The sequence below is a fragment of the Lycorma delicatula genome, chromosome 6 (assembly GCF_047948215.1).
Source record: "Lycorma delicatula isolate Av1 chromosome 6, ASM4794821v1, whole genome shotgun sequence".
In the NCBI taxonomy this organism is placed as follows: Eukaryota; Metazoa; Arthropoda; class Insecta; order Hemiptera; family Fulgoridae; genus Lycorma; species Lycorma delicatula.
The window spans coordinates 86,324,018-86,345,855 of record NC_134460.1 but is presented as its reverse complement, the minus strand read 5'-3'; the positions used below and the strand labels follow the sequence as shown (position 1 = coordinate 86,345,855).

At 26.8% G+C, this 21,838-nt stretch overlaps 2 protein-coding genes across 4 annotated transcripts in view; both read left to right on the top strand.

Moving 5' to 3' along the window:
* Positions 1 to 10,922, top strand: part of LOC142326717 (uncharacterized) — an 82,058-nt gene extending 71,136 nt beyond the window's left edge. Inside the window, exons 7-10 of the mRNA XM_075369363.1 lie at positions 1,971 to 2,095; positions 2,696 to 2,851; positions 5,955 to 6,075; positions 10,739 to 10,922. Coding sequence (XP_075225478.1) covers positions 1,971 to 2,095; positions 2,696 to 2,851; positions 5,955 to 6,075; positions 10,739 to 10,878 — 542 coding nt within the window. The 3' untranslated portion in view covers positions 10,879 to 10,922. The remainder of the gene's footprint in view (positions 1 to 1,970; positions 2,096 to 2,695; positions 2,852 to 5,954; positions 6,076 to 10,738) is intronic.
* Positions 10,923 to 16,553: 5,631 nt separating this feature from the next.
* The window catches only part of LOC142325993 (roundabout homolog 2-like), a 1,010,872-nt gene continuing 1,005,587 nt past the window's right edge, over positions 16,554 to 21,838 (top strand). For all 3 annotated transcript variants that reach the window (XM_075368034.1, XM_075368032.1, XM_075368033.1), the window contains exon 1: positions 16,554 to 16,698. The gene's annotated coding sequence lies outside the window, so the exon portion shown is untranslated. The remainder of the gene's footprint in view (positions 16,699 to 21,838) is intronic.

Here is a 21,838-nt window from a genome sequence, read left to right as displayed (position 1 = left end):
TGTGGTGGTGAACTACACTATAGATTGTTGCTATAGGAGGTCACATTCTTCAACAATGTAGTTCATGTATAAGCTGAAGAATTTTCTTAACTGACTTACTGTGGTTGTGTTTCATTGAATGATATGATAAAATTTTATTACAATTTCAAATTTAAAAGCAATTTAATTCATGATTTTTAATAATTACAATTTTTTCACTTTAATTTATTTCTTTTTGGGTTTTCTATGGTAGTACAAGCTATTGTTGGTTCTGTTAGATAAACATGGTGTAAATAATGTACATGTTATTTGTGGAACAAATCCAGATTCAGGCTGATCAGAATTGTTAAAACCTCTAAAAACTGAAATGCTATAGATGCTCTAGATGTAGGAGTTCAAAGTCAAAATCTATACTATTATATAAAGAGGAAGGGTTTTTTTTGTTCGGTATAAACAAAAAAAACGACTAAATCTGTTACTACTAAATTTTTACTTATGTTTCTTGGCATAACTGAGAAAATTTCTGGATATTTTCATCTTGAAAAAAAATTTATATGTAGCAGTGGAGATGTGCCAGTTGAAGCGCAAATTTGAAGCGCAGTTGAAGCGCAAACTGTGAGTGTCTATTACTGTGTGAGCTTGGTTTGAACTGAATGATTATGAACATCTAAAAACCAATTTCTAGATTTTTGAGTTTCATTCCGAGTTTCAAGGGTTAAAATTGATTTTTAATCTTTTTAAACCCTGTTATTTTTTTAATTTATCTGTAACAAATGAATAAATCAACCTAATTTTGGTGAGTGTAATCTTCATGTGAATAAACCAATTTCTAGATTTTTTAAATTTGACCTTGAAGTGGTGTGAAGAAAGGTAAAATATTTTGAACAGTGATTGTAAATTTTCCCAGTACTGATTATAGTAAACAAGATATTTAGTAGATTTTGAATTTACAAATACTCTTCAGATAAATTTTTAAAAACCATTTTCAGGTTTTTTTAAATTCTGATTTTTTTAAAAGGTGCAAAGGTATATGCACTGTGGCTCCAACCAACACAGCCACTGTTATCGTTACTATATGTATGATTGGCTACACCTGCCTCTGGTTACTTAAGTAATAAACATAAAATAGAAATATTGGCCACTATGGGAAACACAAGTAACCATACAGTGCAGACAAAGCTGCAACAGGGAGCTAGTTACTATATATTTGTTTAAATTTAAATTCCTATCCAATCAGAAAACACCAATGATGGTTAAAATCCTTACTTTTAACTCATCTGGTGGATTTTATTAGTTTTAGTTTATGTGCAACTATAGGCAGTATTTTTAAACAAGACAATTGATTACAGTATACATTAACTGTAGTGTTTTCTTAAAAAGGTGTGTTATGGTGGGATTGTAGTTAAATTTTTATAGTGTATTAAATTAATAACACATCTTTAAAATTTCTGATTAAACCATATTGATTCTGCTTTGAGTACTAGTTATTATTTCAAACTTTTTGAAAAATGGAGGATTGTACATCACTTAAAACAGATCAACATGAACCCTATTTTTGTGTTCCTTATTAAATAAAATCTTTTTGTAAGTGATTTTAATTTTTGGAAAACTAATAATTTTAAATTGATTTATTTATAACAGACCTTCAGCTTCTACAAGACATACAAGGTAACATTGCTGAATCTATTTTTATAAATTAGTTTGCTAGTAGTGAACTAATAGCGCAATAATCAATTTATAACTAGTCATTATAATTATATTACTTTAATATTTAATAATAGAGGAAATATAGTTGATGATTTAAAGTAGTAGTAAAATAAAGTAATAATATATATTATGTGAAATCAATAATTAATATAATAATATATTTATTATTATTATATTATAATAAATAATATATAATAATCTATTACATTAAATTACTTACGTATTTTTTATAGATAACATATAAAATATTATGATGAATACATAGTTTTGTGTATTTTTTTTAGGCTGGAAATATTCAAGATTAAGTAATATTACTGTACAGCGTGTTATTAATAACAAAGGGAAAAAATCAGTAGTTGATTCGATTAGTTTAGTTGATTTAAACGGTTGTAGAAATCCTAATATGATTGTAAGTACTGATATAACATTTTTTTTTTTTTTTTAATTGTTGTACCTTAAAATAGATAATTAACTAACTTTTTTTTTTAAACATATTATTTTTGTTATTCTTTTACAGAATTTCATTAGCTGAATCAGAAATTTGCTCTTATGGATCCAAGCATTTATTAATTTTGTTGTTAATACAGAAAGAAAAACATTTTATATTAATTATATTATATACCACCAAATACTTTTGAAAAATTTAGTAGTTTTATTTTAAACCAGTTTCTTGTATGTAGTTTGTACATAGTTTCTTGTATTTAGTATGCAATTCCTTAATACGAGTATGTAGCTTTTTGAATATTGCGTTATATATTTGTTAATATTCTATTGAACTCCTATATTTCTTAATTCTAACCCTTTAATAAAAGGAGATTATTTTAGTAATATCCAGTCATTGATAGTGTATTTTGATCTATTAATATGATATCATAGAAATCAATCTGATTCATCCTTGTTGATTCAGGGCTTTTAATATTTCTTAGTCACGTATTGAATGTACCTATAGCTTGTTATGTTTCTGAATTTGCTGGACAAGGATGTGTTGTTATGACCTTTTTTTTTACAGAATATTAGTCCATGGCATCCAATTGTTGATCCTCAAAATGATTTGATAGTAACATTTTTGTTCCGTGTATTTATGTTTGATGGTATGAAAGAAGGAGATGAATTGATCATATCAGTACAACTTGTAGCTTGTATTCTTAAACACCATTGTTATCTGGTTTGTATATTATAACCTATATATTATTTTTTAGCTTATTTAGTAACATAAATTATCTGATAGTTTTTATAGTGTTGGTCATAATTAATTTTTTGTGGTTTGTAAATAGGTGGTCTGTTTAAAAAATATCTGATCCTATTTCCTTTTCTTTGGGAAAGAGTTGGAGTTAAAAGATCGAGTTCTTCACAGTGATGTAATTAACCTTGCTATGAATGTCCTAATCTTGATAGTAAATTTAGTCACTGCCCTTCAGTCTTTTTATAAGATTGTGTTAAATACTTTTATCATATAATCATCTTTTGACAGAACATGGCTGTAACTATGCATCAAAACTATGGCCTAAAGCTTGGTGATATCCAATGAAATAATATGTAAGATTTAGCAATCGTTTGTAACAGTGTTGTAGAGATATACAGATAAGGTATAACTTTTTAATGTTTCTTAAAAAAATGTATTTCTTCTTATTTATATTTTCTAAAATCAGGCTTTTTATTAAGATGTGAATCAATTCTAGTGATTAATTTTTTTTTCTGCCTTTTTATCACTCATATTCAAACATCTCCTCAAGGTGATTGTAACTTATCTGAAACTGGTTTCCTACCTTCGTTCCTTTAACTTAATTTATTATATTCAACATGCCTCCTTGATCAATCTCTTGATCCTTTACCTTTTATCTCTGTCTAAAATCTACCTTCATCATTTGAGATTGGTGCAAAATTCTCAATTTAGATTTTTCTATCCATTCATTGATAATGCAAGTCTGCAAAATTTGGGTTGTGGAATGGTTTTTAACTTTTGATAATCGATTCCTATGTATTTTTTAGCGCTGAATCCGAAAATAACCTTCATTTTACTCCATCACGTCAGCATTTTTCGCAAATCGAAAATTTTAAAATTTGTAAAAAGTTGAAAAATTGCAAAAATCTGATATGATAAAATAGACATTATTTTTTTTTTACAATAAATTAATGTAATATATTCTCTTTTTTGGCTTATACTATGCATTCTTATAACTAAACAGCTGAATGGAATGACGAGGGGGGCGGGGGTGGGTCACTGACCCCTGACCCCTTATTTCTAATCAAAATTGCCACAAAATAAGCCAAACTTTTATTATAGTTCATTTTTAAATTAATTTATTTTTTATTTATTAAATTAATTTTTATAAGGTATGTTATGCCTTTGGAAACGGAGTGGTTTTCCCTCTTCAATCACTCTTAATGATGTAATATGTAAAATACTTACAATTTTATTCCATGTGTCGAAGTTTCTTTGGACAGCTTATACCTTGCTTCACGCTTTTCCTTCTATGTTCTCTATAGCATTCATCTCAGTGTAATATTCTACAATATTCTGCCATCATCATAGCAGTCCATTTTCCTTGATACCTCCTTTGCATTTCGTTCATGTCCTGATGAAATCTCCCATCCATCTCTTTGCTAACGACACCCAGAGTTTCAGGAAAATAGTCCATATGTGAATTCAGGAAGTGAACCTTCAATCTCATGGATCAGCCTAAATTTTTGTACTTCTGCAGGATGTTCTACGATTGATTTGAAGTTTGGGTCCTTCTTATTGCCCAGAAATTTGGTACTACATCTTTAAAGGTTCCCCAGGCTTCTTTTTCTGCAACTTTCATTTGTTTCTCAAAATTTTCATCTTTGAAAATTTTTCTAATGTCAGGACCACTAAAGAAGGGTGGTTGAAGAGAGAGAGAGTGGATTCCAAAGGCATGATGTACCTTATAAAAATTAATTAATTTAAAAATGCACTATATAGAAATTGGGCTTATTTGGTAGCAATTTTGATTAGAAATTAAGGGGTCAGGGGTCAGTGACCCAACCCCCAGTATCACATTTTCACAATTTTCCAACTTTTTACAAATATTTAAATTTGCGATTTGCAAAAAAAAACTGACGTGGTGGAAAAAAATAAAGGTTATTTTTGGATTCAATGCTTAAAAATATATAACAATTAATTATCAAAAACCAAAAAACACAACCATCTCAGGTTTGCGTAATTTATTTTCATTTTATTTCAAATACATGCATTTCTGATATAATTTCTTTCCATTTCTCCATACTGTAAGCTTCTAATTTATACATATTTTCCTCTTTGATGCTCAATATGTTTAAATATAGAAGTTTATATAAAACAACTTAGAAAGCAATTCCATAGATGTAATTGGAATTTCATTCCATATCATTCCTCTTTCACTCTTATAAAACACTCCTGAAACTTTGAAGCGGTGGCTTTAACCCCCAGTACTATGGCTTTTACCCCAGATACTTTAATTACTTACCTCATAGATCTTTACATCTCCCCTTTTTTATGCTTACTCTTTTAAAACAATAAATTGATCTGTTTTTCTCCTCACTAAGTGTTGTAAAACTAAATATAAGTAACTATAAGTAAACTAAATATAAGTTGTTTAGCCAGTTAGCATAGTGGTAGGCTAGCTTCTAAAATAAAAAAAATGCTTAGCTTATAAAAAGCTATTGCCTAGTGATATAAAAAATTCTCACCAATCATCATCTAAAAAAAAATACATGCTAATCACTGAATATTGATGTAACTGTTGTAGCTATAATGATATAGATTATTAAAGAAGTATGCATTACACTTTGTAACTTTATAATCAATTAATTGTTAAGAGAAACGCAGTTCTCACAAATTGTCTTTGTTTTCCTCATCTTTGAGACGATTACTTTAGTGAGAAAAATAATTACTTTTGACTTATTGGGTAGCGGAAAACTGAGGTAACGACTGTTGTGTCAGATAAGTTAGTATGCAAGTGCTAACTGTTTTGAGGTTGGGTTAGGAAGAATATGAACAAATTTTTAATATACTTAACTTAAAATCATATATTTAACTGAAGTTGAATCCTTATGATCAAGATTACTTAATGACACAACCCAGGAATTATTAGACTTTAACTGGGTAAGAGCTATTGGGAAACTGAAATTAAGCTTATATGTTTGTATTAGTTGATGATATGAAAGAGTCAAATAATAATAATAAATGTAATGTTTATTGTATATCCATTCATTTGTCAAAATGTTTATTACAAGGTTTCTTGTTTTTTTTTTTTTTTTTAATTCAGAGAACGGATTTATGTGATCACAATGATTTTAAAGGTGTTTCAAGAAGGAAAAGAGCTGCTGATAGTAACACAGCAGGTTGGAAAGAAGATTTAACTTTTAAAATAATATTTAGTAAAAATGGTAAGATTTATTGCGTGTTTTTTATATATAATAAAACCATATATAACATTTTTATAATCATTTCAAAAAATTAGGGTTCAAATACAGAGATAGAAGAACAATTGCTGAAATTTACAACCAAACAACAACAGTAATAATTGAAGAACATAAGAAAGAAGCCGTAATAAGAAAGGGAGTCCGACAATGATGTTCCCTGTCCCTGTTACTTTTTAATCTTTACATATAACTATCAGTTAATGATGTTAAAGAACAATTTAGATTTGGAGTAACAGTACAAGGTGAAAAGATAAAGATGCTACGATTTGCTGATGATATAGTAATTCTAGCTGAACGTAAAAAGGATTTAGAAGAAACAATGAATGGCATGGATGAAGTCCTACATAAGAACTACCACATGAAAATAAACAAGAACAAAACGAAAGTAATGAAATGTAGTAGAAATAAACACGATGGACCACTGAATGTGAAAATAGGAGGAGAAAAGATTATGGAGGTAGAAGAATTTTGTTATTTGGGAAGTAGAATTACTAAAGATGGACAAAGCAGGAGCGATATAAAATGTCGAATAGCACAGGCGAAACAAGCTTTCAGTCAGAAATATAATTTGTTTACATCAAAAATTAATTTAAATGTCAGGAAAAGATTTTTGAAAGTACATGTTTGGAGTGTCGTTTTATATGGAAGTGAAACTTGGATGATCGGAATATCTGAGAAGAAAAGATTAGAAGCTTTTGAAATGTGGTGCTATAGGAGAATGTTAAAAATCAAATGGGTGGATAAAGTGATAAATGAAGAGGTGTTGTTGCAAATAGATAAAGAAAGAAGCATTTGGAAAAACATAGCTAAAAGAAGAGACAGACTTATAGGTCACATATTAAGGCATCTTGGAATAGTCGCTTTAATATTGGAGGGACACGTAGATAGATAAAATTGTGCGGGTAAGCAACATTTGGAATATGTAAAACAAATTGTTAGGGATGTAGGATGTAGGGGGTATACTGAAATGAAACGACTAGCACTAGATAGGGAATCTTGGAGAGCTGCATCAAACCAGTCAAATGACTGAAGACAAAAAGAAAAAGAAAATTTTAATAGAATGATAAATCTAACTGAATATTATTTCTCTTAAATATGATTTCAGCTGATAATTTTATTATCAATAGAATAAAATTATTCTATTGAATATTATTTTTTAGTAATTTGTTTAGACTTCGAATACTAAGAGTTAGGTTTTTGTAAGAAATCATTTTAATCATAATCATGGTTTATCTTTGATTTAAAATCTTAATTGTCTGATTTTCTCAGCAACTTTCTGTTTTAGATGTTAATATATATATTGAAGAAGTATTAATATTTTGCTGAAGTATTAAGAAATGTTTTCCTGTTCTTAACATTATTTAATTCTTGGTTGTAATTTAACTGTATATAATCATTATTATTTGGTCATTAAAAATGATGTATACTACTAAATGTAAGTCACCAATTTAATTTCTGTTTCAGGCAGAATTTTATCAATTTTTTTTTCTTTCTCAGTAATTTAAATTAAATCCTTATGTGTCTTTCAACATCAAGGAACCTCTTCTAAAAATGAAACAAATTAAAAAATGCTGAATCTGTATATGTTATATATTAGAAATGTATTGCTGTATATTTGAGGTAGCTAGATAAGTAAATGAGTTGTCTGAAAATATAGAAATCTTCATGTTATTTATTAGACTTTATTAGGAGCAGATGATTAAATCCTTATTCATTAACTGGCAGTATGCATGTAACTTGTGTTAAAACAGACAAAGGAATAGTCATTTTAATATTGGAAGATCAGGAAGAAGGAAAAAATTGTGTAGGCAGGCAATGTTTGGAATATGTAAACAAATTGTTAGGGATGTAGGATGTAGGGGGTATAATGAAATGAAACGACTAGCAGGGAATCTTGGAGAACTGCATTAAACCAGTCAAATGACTGAAGAAAAAAAAAACAGGCAAAGATGAGTAGTTTATGATGAACCCTTACATTAGGTTGATGGATGTAAAATTATGTTTAAGATCATATGTTTTCAGACCTAATCACTTTAAAGACTATTTGTGAAACATGCAATAAAAATGTCTAATAATCTTTTAGTGGTTTTACAAATTATAGTATTTCATATCCTGACCGTACTTCTGTGTTGCTTAAAGAAGTAATACATTTTTAAGATCTTTTATTATTTTTAGGCTCCCACTCATCTTTAGGAATAGTTGCTTTTTCATCTCTTCAGTTTCTATTTTCTATGTTTCAATTTATTGGTATTTTTTGGCTTTGTGGTGAAAATTTTCCTCTTCAGGCAATACCAAAGAAAGCAATTTCATATAGTCAAAGCTGTTTATTTCATATAGTCAAAGCAGGACATCTCCAAATCAGGATGTGGTATGACATGAGAACATTTTTTGTACTACAGTTATTTTTATCTATACTGTATAAGCAGTGGCATCTATCCAACTGAAATCATGGTTTATAATGTTTGATAAGATTGAAAATCAATTTTATGATAAAGGTATTCTGGTTTTATAAAAGTACACAGAATTTTGATACGTCATTACTGTAAATCTAATTGTAATGCCATTATGGACTTTGGAGAAGTGTAGGCTATGATTCTATGAAATGAAATCTGCAGTAAACTCTCCCTCCTTCGTAGTGCAGGAGTCTTGTAAATTAATTTTGGCTTTTCATCACCCTTGTAGTGAAAATTTAGTTTGCTGATAGTACCTGACAATTCAAACATGCTTCATCAGTCATGAGTATAACTTCCATTACATTTTCTGATTATTCATTAAAAAAAGTTTTACAAAAATTCCTCCTACCAATATGGTCCCACACACTCAATTTTTGCATTAAATAATTAATATTTAATTTTTGCATTAAATATTTTTGCACCTTATTTGAATTAAAATGTAGATTCGGATACAATATTCTATGGCTGGCCATGCCTGACATTAAGAGAAACAGTTTGTTTTGTCAGTGAACACTGTGGGCATTAACAAAATACAAGGTAGCTGCTGCAATCATTTTTCAATATTTTCTTTAGATCTGCCCAAAACAATTTTGACCAAGAAGTTTTATCTTCAATGCAAAGGCATGTTGAAGTATCTGACCTTAAATTTATTCTTTTTTGTTTGAGAATAGATCTTCAGCAACAGATGTCAGATATGAGCAAAAGGTATATTTGTTTTCAATAATTGAATTGCCATTTTTGAAGAGGGCATCAATAATGGACAAACAATGATAATCCGTTCTCAACTTATCATGTCTACTAAAACCTTATTCTGTGTGTTATGTGCTGTCTACTCTGTCAAATAGTAAATAGTTAATAGTAAATTTAAATTTAAAACCACAGAGAACTCAGTGCAAATATTCTTTGTCCAAGATCAGATATATTTTGAACCTTGCAGTAATCAATAAAAAAATAAAATTAAATATTTTAAAACCTCAAGATGAAAAAATTTTTAAAACGTGAAGTAATTAAATAACTGTATTTTTACCTTATAATCTTCTGTGATATTATTTTTAAGACAATAAAATTTAAGATTTTGGTTAACCATCGTGCGTGGCTATGATGATAACTGAAGTTTATCTATGTAGTCATCCACAACAGTCTTAAATCTTAAATTTTATTGTCTTAAAGCAAATCACAATGTCACAGGATTATAAGGTAAAAATACAGTTATTTAATTATTTCACATTTTTTAAGGTTTTTTCGTCGGGTTTTTAAAAATTTTTTATTTTATTTTTTGTTTATTATGTTTTAAAGATTAGTAGGCTTGTGCCCAACAGTGAGATGTTTATTGGCTGATGATGAAAGTTTAGTATACTTGATCAGCATAAATTATTTTATAATCCACACAATAATGCAGCCTTCCTGGAGTTAGAAAGACTTAAAAACATTCAAAAGCCATTTTGAAAAAACATATCTACTGCAGCAACCCATGGCGGCTTATAACCGTAAAACTAATCTAAAAACCTGCTCTGAAGCACTATCTATGTAATGCAAAAACCCGCATTGAAATTGGTCCAGTAGTTTTTGAGGAAAATGCTAACAGATATGCACACAAACTATAGTATTTCATACCCTGACCATACTTTTGTGTTGCTTAAGGAAGAAGTAATATATTTTTAAGATCTGTTATTATTTTAGTAATATCCCTCATACCCAAACACATATACCATCTCCATTCCATCGAGGGTAAAAATTTATTCATGATTTATCAAAATGAGCTGTAGTAATTAATCTTTTGTTCAAAAGACCTTCACTTTCAAGTTCAGTTAATATTTGTACTACCAGTACGTAAGAGTGTACATGTATAAGTATTTTTTACCATTCAGTATTTTTGACACATTCTGTATAAATTCTTTGATTTAGTTTTTGTCTGGGTTTACATTTATCAAATATTATTACATAAAACAAAACATTGATTAGGTAAGGTTTGCTGTTAGATTATTAACATAAAGTTTGGAAAAACAAAATGCCCAATATTTTCAAAATTTTTGCCTTTTTCTTTGTTGGGAGGCTTAACGTAGTTGGTTTTTGTAACTGGTAGAGAAGCTGCTATTGGTCGTTCTAAAAGATCTAATGCATTATGATTTTTTTACTATGTTTGTATTTTTTAAACTTCTTATTAATCGTTTTAGGTCATGAAGAATTATTAAAAGGAAGCCATTACAGATCCTGGATTTTTGTGTCTGTCATTGCAAGTGGTATATTCATTTTATTAATAAGTTTCCTTATATTTTTAGTGCTAAAATTTTTACTACATAATGGCAGTAATTAAGTATTTTAACTCATTTAAAAACCAACTATTGCATAATTTTTTATTCTAATTTGAATTATACAATTTTTTTAAATTATATTGAGTGTATCAGTTATCATTGTTATAAAACGTATTATGATTATAAAATTTACGTTGAAAAAACTAAATTTTCCTATTACAAATTCTATGTACAGATTAGTTATAACTGTTGCTTAACATATAAATGTTTGGAATTAATTGAACTTTAGGTATAACATTTGTAAAAGAGAGGTACATTTGGGGAAGCAATTCGTTCTTTGAATTTTTCCCTGGACAACTTCTTTCTGTGCTGTGGTGAGTTTAGTTATTTTCAGATGATTCAATTTCTCGCTTATAACAATCTAAAATTGATATACCCCTAGATTATTAAAAGTAATTATAGCTATTTATCTTCCTTAAGAAATATTTTCTTATATGAACAGATTAATATTTCTTTTGACAAGAAATGAAAGTACCTATGAACTGCTACTGAACTTAGTAACGCTTCAATCTCAGGTGAAATATCCTATACCTAAAAAATTTCAGAATGTGATTTGTATGGAAATTTTAAGTTATTCTTATGCAGATTATGAAATAAGAGATGTGTCCTGGATATATAACCTTTTCTGGATTTTATCAGTTTATGATATCCTGTGTATTTCATCCAAAATGGAAGTATTGACTCGAGGAAGGCATTCACAGCATTATGTGGTTCATAGTTCATCCATGGAATACAACCCACTGTTATCCAAATGAGCTATGCTGGTATATATATATATATATATATATATATATATATATATATATATATAGTAAGCATTTTAGTGAAGAAACCTTATGTACTTTCATGAAAATTTCTCTTATCATCAGTTACATTATTATTATTATATCAATTACAGATGAAGTAATAGTCATTTTTCATTGTTCAGTATTCCTAAATATATATAAATTATTTAGCAAATTAAGAATGTAAAGTTTTTAAAGCATTCTTACATGGAAATAATGTACTTTTCTACAAAAAATGTATTCATATATCTCTGAAAAATAACATTCACTCTAAGAAATAGAGAAGCAATATATTTTCATATTTCACAGCACAATACTTTAACCTGTGAGAAAGAGGCATACATAAATTAGCAAAGATAAGTTACTAATTTTAATAAATTTTAGACCCATTTAAAACATCTTTTTACCAACTTACTTAAAATTAAAATAAAATTAAATAAAAAATTATTTTACTCAATTGATGGGGTTTGTTAAAAAAATAGTGCTAATTATAAAAAAACTCCAAATCTTTTGTTTTGTTTTTTAACAAATACAGATCACTAATATATCTTGAATTTTTTTATTTTTATTTTGTACTGACTTCATTTATTTCAAATATATTCCTATATTTGTTTTATTATACATTTATTATTTTTTTAAATATTAATATGAACTTCAACCACTTCACTTCTTTATTTATTAATTTTGATGTGATATATGTAATTATATTTTTATCTGATTTAAATTATTTATTTATTTATGCCTGATTTTGTAAATTCTCAGTAGGTCAAATTTACTATTATTGCACAATTTTTATTGAACTTTTGGTTTTATGATATTTATATGATTTAAATAATAATATAATATTTTATTTTAATCATAATTTATGTACGTGATAAATACGAATATTTATAAATAAACTCGTGCGTGTTTGTGGGTAATTTTATTCATATCACTTATTGCTTCTTTGTTTTTTCAGATAGATATTGTTTATTAATAAACCTCTGTTGTAGTTTCAATAAACTCATTATATCTGTTTTATTTTGCAATATTTTATTAATTTAAATGCTTAATTGATTAGTATTATCATTAGTATAAATATACGCTTTATTAATCATGTAGTACATATTAGCTTTACGTGTCCAAGGGTGGTTTGAAAATTTATGTACAATTATGTTATAGTTATTAAAGTGTTTTTAAAAAGATTTGTTTCTATTTTATTATTTTTATTATAATTTTTAATGTTTAAATTGTTAATTATATTGTTTCTTCAATTCTGTATGTGAATGTAAGTTTTAGTACAAAAATCTTTTTTATATTTCTTTAGTAGTCAAAGTTAACACCACATAAATAATGTAATCTACAATGCACTTATTGCTTGCTAATAATAGCCATAGCATTTTATAATATTCTATCATTTACATAGTGTAAAATTTTCCTACTATTTATTTTATTATTAACGGATCAATATTAGACAATCTAGATGACTTTTGTACAAAGCAATGATCACAAGTACATGACCTTTGTTTACTCTAGGTTTACAAAAATAAAACTGCTCTATATTCCAGGCAAGAAACCATCAGATTGTAAAGTGTTTTACTCTTTTATAAAAATTAAATCTTACAAATTTATTACCATGATTATTAAATAATATATCTTATACATAAAAAGTCCAGAAGGATTTTTATGAAATTTATTATTTTTTCAAAGAATCTTGGAACCAAAAAATTTTTCTATTAATGAATTTAAAAAAATGTTAAATTATGAATTGACAAACTTTCTCATATTTATTTACAAGACACATCAAAGGAAGTAATGTAACAAAACAAAGGATTCATAAAATGTTGTAACGCTCTCATAAATGTACTTCCAGTACAGTACGATTTATTATTAACTCCAACATTGTTCTATTACATCATTTTTTGACAGATTGTAAACAATTATTTTTCCTAAAGAAACAAAATACAAAAAGGTATTCTTTTCAAAATTGCATCCTACATTCAAAAAATCTCTTTGTTAGATTATCTAACTGCATAGTAAATATACAAAAATCTTATTATTATCATATTTGGATAATAATTGTAAGGGAAGTGTAGGTGACTTCATCAAATGAATACCTTTTCATCTACGATATCTTACTTATTGTTTACTTGGAGATAATTTGTAACTGCCAGAAAAAATTACATCATAAACTTACGATCTATATGTAAAAGTTAGAAAAACTATGCATCAGTAAGATCATTTTATAAAATAATCAACATAGAAATGAAATAAATAATACACATTTTCATAAAATAATTTAACAAGATATGGATAATATTCATTAAGTTATACTGAGTGATTAATTTTTATACTAATCTGAGGAAATTTCCAGATACATTTTGAAGTTTTTGCTGATTTGGGGGTCATAGTTATCTGTGACCTTAGTGTTTGTAATCACTGTACCTGTAGCTTGTTGCAAAGTACATAGAAAGGTGAGCACGAAACAACTATGCCACTCCATCACAAATATAGATTTTAAATACAACCAATCACAAAATGATTTGACTTTTTATAGATTTTTTAGAGAACTACTAGAGCAGTGCATATAAATATATATATATATATATATATATATAAAGAAAATGAAAAGATTTCTAATCTAAAAAAAAGATCAAACCTCATGAATTTTTTTTTTTGTTGTATTCTTGTAACTAAAAATTATACTTAAAACAATTTAAAAGTAATATTTTCATTTTTATTTTGAAAGTTAATTAAATAATCTTTTCTCATAGAAAATTAACAAATATTCATTTTCATTTATTGTACACATAATTATTCATATAAAAAATTGATAAAATAAATTTAAAAAAAAAGATTTATAACCTGTTTCAACAGCAAAATTTTAATTTAGCAAAATTTCAGGTTACTGTTCAAAATTATTATTTAGGCGATTACATTTAAACTTTCACCAGCAAGTTTTATTATTAAATAACATTAAAAAATATCAAACATGTCATATCATGTCAAAAGTGAACCGTATTCAAATATTAAATAAAAAATTCACTTGTATAAGTAATTCAAATCGATACTTATCCTTATATAACTTTAAAAAACCCACGGAACTGAAAATCTCACTATCAATGTTTTCTGAGAAAACAAATTTAAATGTTTAAAAAAAAATCTTCAGATACACTGAATAAGAAGCTTCAGAAAGACCATTAAATTTAAAATTATGAAACTAGATGTAACCAGGAAAGAGATCTAGAGGGATTAAGATTTCCGTGAATATTTTTTTTGTTATTGAAAAAATTGAAACCTTGTACTGTTTCAGTATACACTCTGTTCTTCTCTCCAATAAAATAGATTAAAAAAAATTCAATTGTGTATCAAAAAACACCAGAAAATATAAATATTTTGAATTAATTTAAGTATATTTCATAATTAAGAATATAGAATCATATCCATAATTGAACTACAATTTAAAACTAATAAAATTGTTTATTGGTGCTGTAGAACTAATTTGTATTTAATAGACACATTTACTCTGGTGTTGAGTATTTCAATCATCTTCTGTCAATGTTACACAATATTTTCAATATTCTACTTTACAGTATATAATTGAAAAATTTCAATAACAAGTAATCAACAAGATAATGTATCAATTAAAAAAAACAAACAAATATCGGTTAAAATAATATAAGAATTATTTATAATTATACATGTTAATTATAATTTTATTGTAATAATTTGGGGAATTTACAATGCAAAGGATTTTTGATTTTTCAATTAAAGGACATTAAATAAGTTTTCATCTTTTATTAAAAAAAACCCCTTTCCATACATACCACTCTCAGTTTTTGAGTAAATTTATGATTGTAATATGCTGAAATGATTCGAGAAATAATTTTGAAAAATCTTTGGTTTTGTGAAAGGGTTAAAAGAATCATAAAATATACTTTTTGATGGTATTAAAGCATGCATCTAAAGGTAATGGAGAAAATCAATAATTTTCTAGATATTTGCAAACAATCCTCTTTCCATTGTTGTAGGCATGAATTAGATGGTGAAGTTCTAATTTTTTTTTTTGTAATTATAGGAGATGAGTGTGTTACTGTGCGCCAGTTTTTACTTATTTCAACAGTAAAATATTTTAATAAAATTTCCATTCTCAATATATATATATATATTTTTTAATCAACCCTTGGGAAGTTATCTGCGGTATGTTTATCGTGGGCTACATATGTGTAAAATGTAATTAACAGTACGAATAAATTCATAAAAGCATCTCCTATGTGTAAATAAGCGAGAAATTAACTTTATTTATATTATTAAGTTATACGTTTTAGTTCAGTTTAACGAATCGTCGTAAAATTTATTTTAACTTAAAAAAGGAGGACTTTGTTAGTTTGTTATTACTGAAAATAAGTAAGAGGGGTTGGAATGATTTTGTCGGTATAATTTAATTTCTTCTTTTAACTAATTCCTGTCAGTGTTCATACACGTGCATGTTTGTCAAAAGTCTTTGATTTTACGTTAGGGGAGGGATAAACAACAGAGAATTAGCTGATGAAAAACATTGGTACGGTAACTGTTGAAGTGAATTAAAAAGTCAAAACGAAATTAATTCTTTCAAACAAATATTGTAATTTATATGGATTTCGAAAATGAAATTAATTTTGACGTAAATTTTATTAGATTTTAATATAATAAAAATTCTACGTATAGATTAATGTATTATCATCAAACTTTGTAAATTAATTGATTTTTAGGATCGTATTTCGTTAGAATTTCATTAAAAAAAAGTGTGTGGGAGTTTTTTTATAAGATAGGGATATTATATTTTACAGCTAAAGGTGTTGGTAACACTGAGCAGCGCGTGGTAGTATATCCAATACGAGTAACTAGACAGTCTCTCAGCGAGCGTTCGTGAATTGTTGTTTGGTACGGTGGTAGTTTCTTGTGTCGAATTCGAATGACCTCTTGTATTATCGTGTGTTCTGTGATACGTTTTTGGCAGTTATTTTTGTAACTTGGTACAGTGTAGATTAAATGCTGAATCGACTTATTTCATAATTTGTAAGTATATAATTATTTTAAAAAAGCCTTTAATGTTTTTTTTTTTTTTTTTTAATGTGATTGTTCAACGGTTTGGTTGTAATGAAGTAACAGTTTTATTATCAAGATACAGGTTAAGTGTAAAACATTGTTAACTCTGATTATTTTTGTTGTAAGTTAAATAATTATCTAATTCTACTATTGTACTTTTTTTTTTAGAAACGATTCTTGAATAACTATTCTCATATCCTCTACGTAAACTATTTTACCTCAGAATATTTTTTATACCTGTTTATGTAGTTATCATATTAATCGGTTTCATTGATTCTCTGAGATCATTAATCTGTACTGTACAACACATTTGTATCGTGACTTTTAAAACTTGATTACACGTTTTGATAAGTGTTGCATAATGTAAATATTCTTTTATATATTTTTTATCTGGATAACTTGAATATATTAGGCAGGTATTCTTTGTAGGTCTCAGGTGTAGAAAAGCTTTAAACTTGAAGTTTTAGGAATATTAAGTCCGGTTTTCTTAAATTTTAGTTTTTTATTTGTTCATAATTTATATTTGTATCTTCTAGACTCTACCTGAAATTCAGAAGTATGTGGTAATCTTTATTAATTTATCCAGCAGTTATTTAAAATCATCGTTCATCGTTAAAGAAAGTAATTTAACACGAAGAAAATATATTTCGCGCGTATCTGGTTTTAGCAGAACTCTTTTTTTTTAATTATTCCTGGAATTTTAAAGATAAATAAGTTCGTGTAACTGATAAAAAAATTCCTTACGTTTTTAAACCGCTTTATTATAAAACTGTGATCAGCCCTTTTATTATTTGAATTTTTAATCGGTTAATCGTTTTTCTTCATTTTACTTTGGAATATAAAAGTGAAAGATAATTCTTAATTATTTTTATCATACTGTGAACAATTTATGTACTACTGCCACAGGGTATTATTGATTGGACTTTATCTGTCACAGTATCTTTTTAGTATTTATTCTTCTGATCGTATGGTACCTTCTATTCATAGAATTGACGTTTATTAGTTTATTTAAAAATTTAATTTTTTTATCGTGGGAAGAATTTTATTATCAGGTTTGAAATTTATTCAGGCGTTTTAATTTGTACATTAAACTATATATTTAGTTACTTATTTATAGTGGAATAATTCTGTTTGAATTAGGATGTTTAATCATTACTTATCAATAAAAATTAATGTATTTTTATTGATTTGGTTCAGGTAAATTCTAATTGAGTTACGTTTTTAACCTATTACAAAGTGTTTACTCATAAATTCCATTATATGGTAAGGGGGTTTTTCTGTAATGGGTTAATTTAGTTGATAACTTTTGCTTATTCTTAAATATTATTGACACTATTATTATTATTATTTTTTTTTAATGAATATTATCAACCAGTTAAATTATATTAAAAAGAAACATCATTAGGAACAACGTTTTTACTTTAAACTGGTGTAAGAGGATTATTTTTTTGTGTATAAATTATTTCATATTTTCAAATAGTTGGTTTATTTATTTCTTTATTAGTATATAATTATCCGTTGAACGATAGTTCCATTATCGTCAAATTGTTCATTGTGTTGTTAAAAGAAAGTTGTGTGTTAATACTTTACCTGCTATATATTTATTTTGATAATATTTACGAAGTAATTCTCTGAAAAAAATATTTTGAGCAATTACCTTATTTTTCTGTCAATACCTATTTACTTATTATCACTTTTTTTTTGTGAATATCTAATTGTATAGGTTAAAAATCGCTGTACAAATATTACTATATTGTCATTTATTTCTTTTTCAACAATCTTATCGTAAAAAAACAACACTGTTGGCAATATTTAAATGGTCTGTACATCATTCTAAGTTAACAGAGGACTGATTAAATGTAAAAAGAATACATTCGATGAAGCTAGATAATGTAAAGTTATGTTGCGGTTTTCATTCTTTGATTTTACTGTGAATGTATCCATTGGTACGTGAGATCTCACCTTGCTGTTTTGAATATTAATGAACTCGAAAGACAAACTCACCTAAGTAAATCGAGTTTTTTTAACCGAATATTTATCCAGTTATTTTAGTGCGGGATTAATTATAGATTTTTTCTTCTGGTTTCCGACCGATTTGATAAATCGTAATACTTAATATTCATTCTTTTATCCCATTCTCTTTACCTCGACATTCCTTATACAGCCTATATCTTCAATTATGTTTTCATATATTCTAATCTTAACCTTCCTTTCGTACATATACCGTCTACACTTTTCCTTTTAGAGCAAATTCTTTAACTCTAGATACCTTAATATATGAAGTCTTGACATAGTTCTCTTTTTTTTATTCCCTTAAAAATATCTCTTATATTCTTATCAACTAATACAATTTTCAACATTTTGCTGTACACCCCATTTTAAGTCTTTATTCTACTTTTTTTTTTGCTTCCTATTGTCCACGTTTCACTGTCACACTGTACACAACATACCACACAAGAATTTAAAAGAATTTTAAAGAATTTCTTTCCAATTCTCAAAACTATTTTTTATGTTATTTTTTTATATAAAAGCTCTCCTGGCTCGGGCAAGACTACTTTCGATATCTTATTTAGCTTTGCCCATCTGCAGCTTTTTTCTACCTAAATTACAAAATTCTGCAACCTATGACGTATTTCGTTTTATCTTTCACATTACCGTAAATAAATATTATCGTAATTTTATTTGATTTCATTATCTTTGTTTTATTTTAAATTGAAACGCCTGTCAGAACGGGAAATGGTAATACCCGATAAACGTTTTATAGTAGTGCCACTATGTAAAGGATAATTATGTTTATAATTAAGTTATTTATGATAATTGTATTTTAATATTTTCAATTAGTGTTTGAAATGGAAAATTTTTATTTTAGTGTGAAATAATTTGAGATTAAAATTTGGTAAATAATTTTTTTTTATCATTTAAAACAAGATTGATAAAATTATCTATTTTCTATTTTAAATTTGATTATCTTTTACTATATAACAACATTCATTAACACTTTATACTTCATTTTATCTACAATTACCCGCTTCATATGTTGTAATCTTTATAAAGTTTTATCTTCCACATTTAATTTTATATACTAAATTAGCAATTCCTGGATGCTTCTAGATTTACTTTAACAATTCAGTTTTCATTGTAAACAATATATCATTCTCTTCTTTAGTAGGTCTTAAAATCATATCATTTCGCGGCCTCCGCAATTGAATATTCAACAGTTTTTTGCTTAATCTCTTTAAGTTTTATATTTTTTTATAGCTAAAACCGAATGAAAAATCAGTGGAAAATATTCACCGTATTCTTGAAATATATTGTATATTTTTTCATTATTTGTATCGAGTTTCATGGTGTCACGCGTTTCATATGTCAAAAAGTGCGCTATTCCAGTTCTATTTTTTTTTTTAACTATTCTTTGTTATTGAATTGAGAACTATAGAAGCCGAATTCAATTAAATATTATTAGGTTCATTTATTAAATTGTAATTTATTTATCTATTATTACTTTTTTAAATGGATATTTAATTATTTTTTTTAATTTCATAAGTCAGATTTTTCTTATAAAATTTTAACTTTCAAAATAAAGTAAAACATTTTCTTTTATTATTAATTTACTTCATTTCATGGTTTCTCTTTATGATTAGATTTTAAATATGCTCAAAAAGGTAAATTTGATATATGTTGAATTTATATTGTGGAATTAATCATGCTAATTAAAGTGTTGGGTATAAAAATTATATGATAAAATGTTTAATCTGTTATTATTTGCATGTTTGAAGTTTTTGTCACGTAACTTTGCCATGTTGTTTGTAATAAATTGTTGGTTACTTTGTATTAATGTTACATTTTAGTCTATTACTATCGTTTTGCGTCTATTAATGTTCTGCGTCTGGTTTTTTTTTTTTTACTTGTGTATTTTAATAAAAAATCAATTAAGCAACATATGTCTGTTTTAAATAGAATATTATTACGAATTTTTGGGTATTTTTATTAAAGTTAAAATAAGTTAATAAATTTAACCCTACCGATCTGATATTCTCCTTATAATTGATTCGTTAGCGTTTTTGCTTTTATTTTTTTAAGCTCGTAATAATTTTCTTGATAGTAACTGACCTATTTAAAATACTGTTGGTGAGTTGTTTTCGGTAAGGAAGGAAAGCGATAGTATACATACAATTAACCACACCTTTCTGGAGTGGTCGACCTGAGACTGTACAAGACTATTCATTTACGTTCATACGTATCCTCATTCATCCTCTGAAGTAATGCCTTATGGTGGTTCCAGAGGCTAAACAGAAAAAAAAGAGTTATTTATACATAATTTATTTTATTATTTTTTAAATCTCGATTCATCTGTTTATTGCAAGAATTCAGGACCGTTGCTTTTTTACCGATTTTTCAAAGTACGATATTACTTTCGATCGCATAGTTTGAGTAGGATGGAGGGATGAAAAAGAATTTTCTTTACGTTTTGAGATATGAGAAGTACGAAAATACCATTCACTTAAATTGAAGTTTCCTTGTATATGATTACGTATAAAATTTTGTGGCTCGAAAATTTCCAAAACTAGATCAATTTCATTGAATATTAGGTAGGTATGCTTTACTAGTGTGTCTCAGTTATGCATGTGAAAGACAATTTTATGAAAATTGGTTGTCATTCTTATAGTACGCTCAAATTTTGTGGCTCGAAATTCTCCAAAACTACTTGATTAATTTCATTGAAATTTAGATATACTGTAGTAGTATATCTGAAGTTGTACATATGAAGATTGGTTGAGTTGATTTTAAGTTCGCTCAATTAAGGTCGAAAAAATTTGAGCGGAGCAAGTAGAAGCGTGGTTCATTATTATGCTGCAAATTGGTACGTTGATGTTTTTTATCTTTGGTATCTATTGTTAGTAATGTTAATCAATTAAAAAAAAAAAAATTAAATTAACGAAAAGGCGGTCTCCTTTTTAGTTCCTTGTACGAAGTAAAGGAAGCATTGTGATTGCGAAAAATTTTCAGATTTCAACGGAAATATCCATCCATGAATCCATTTTGACTGGTTTCGGCGTGACGTCTGTGCGTACATATGTATCTCGCATAACTAAAAAAAGATTAGCCGTAG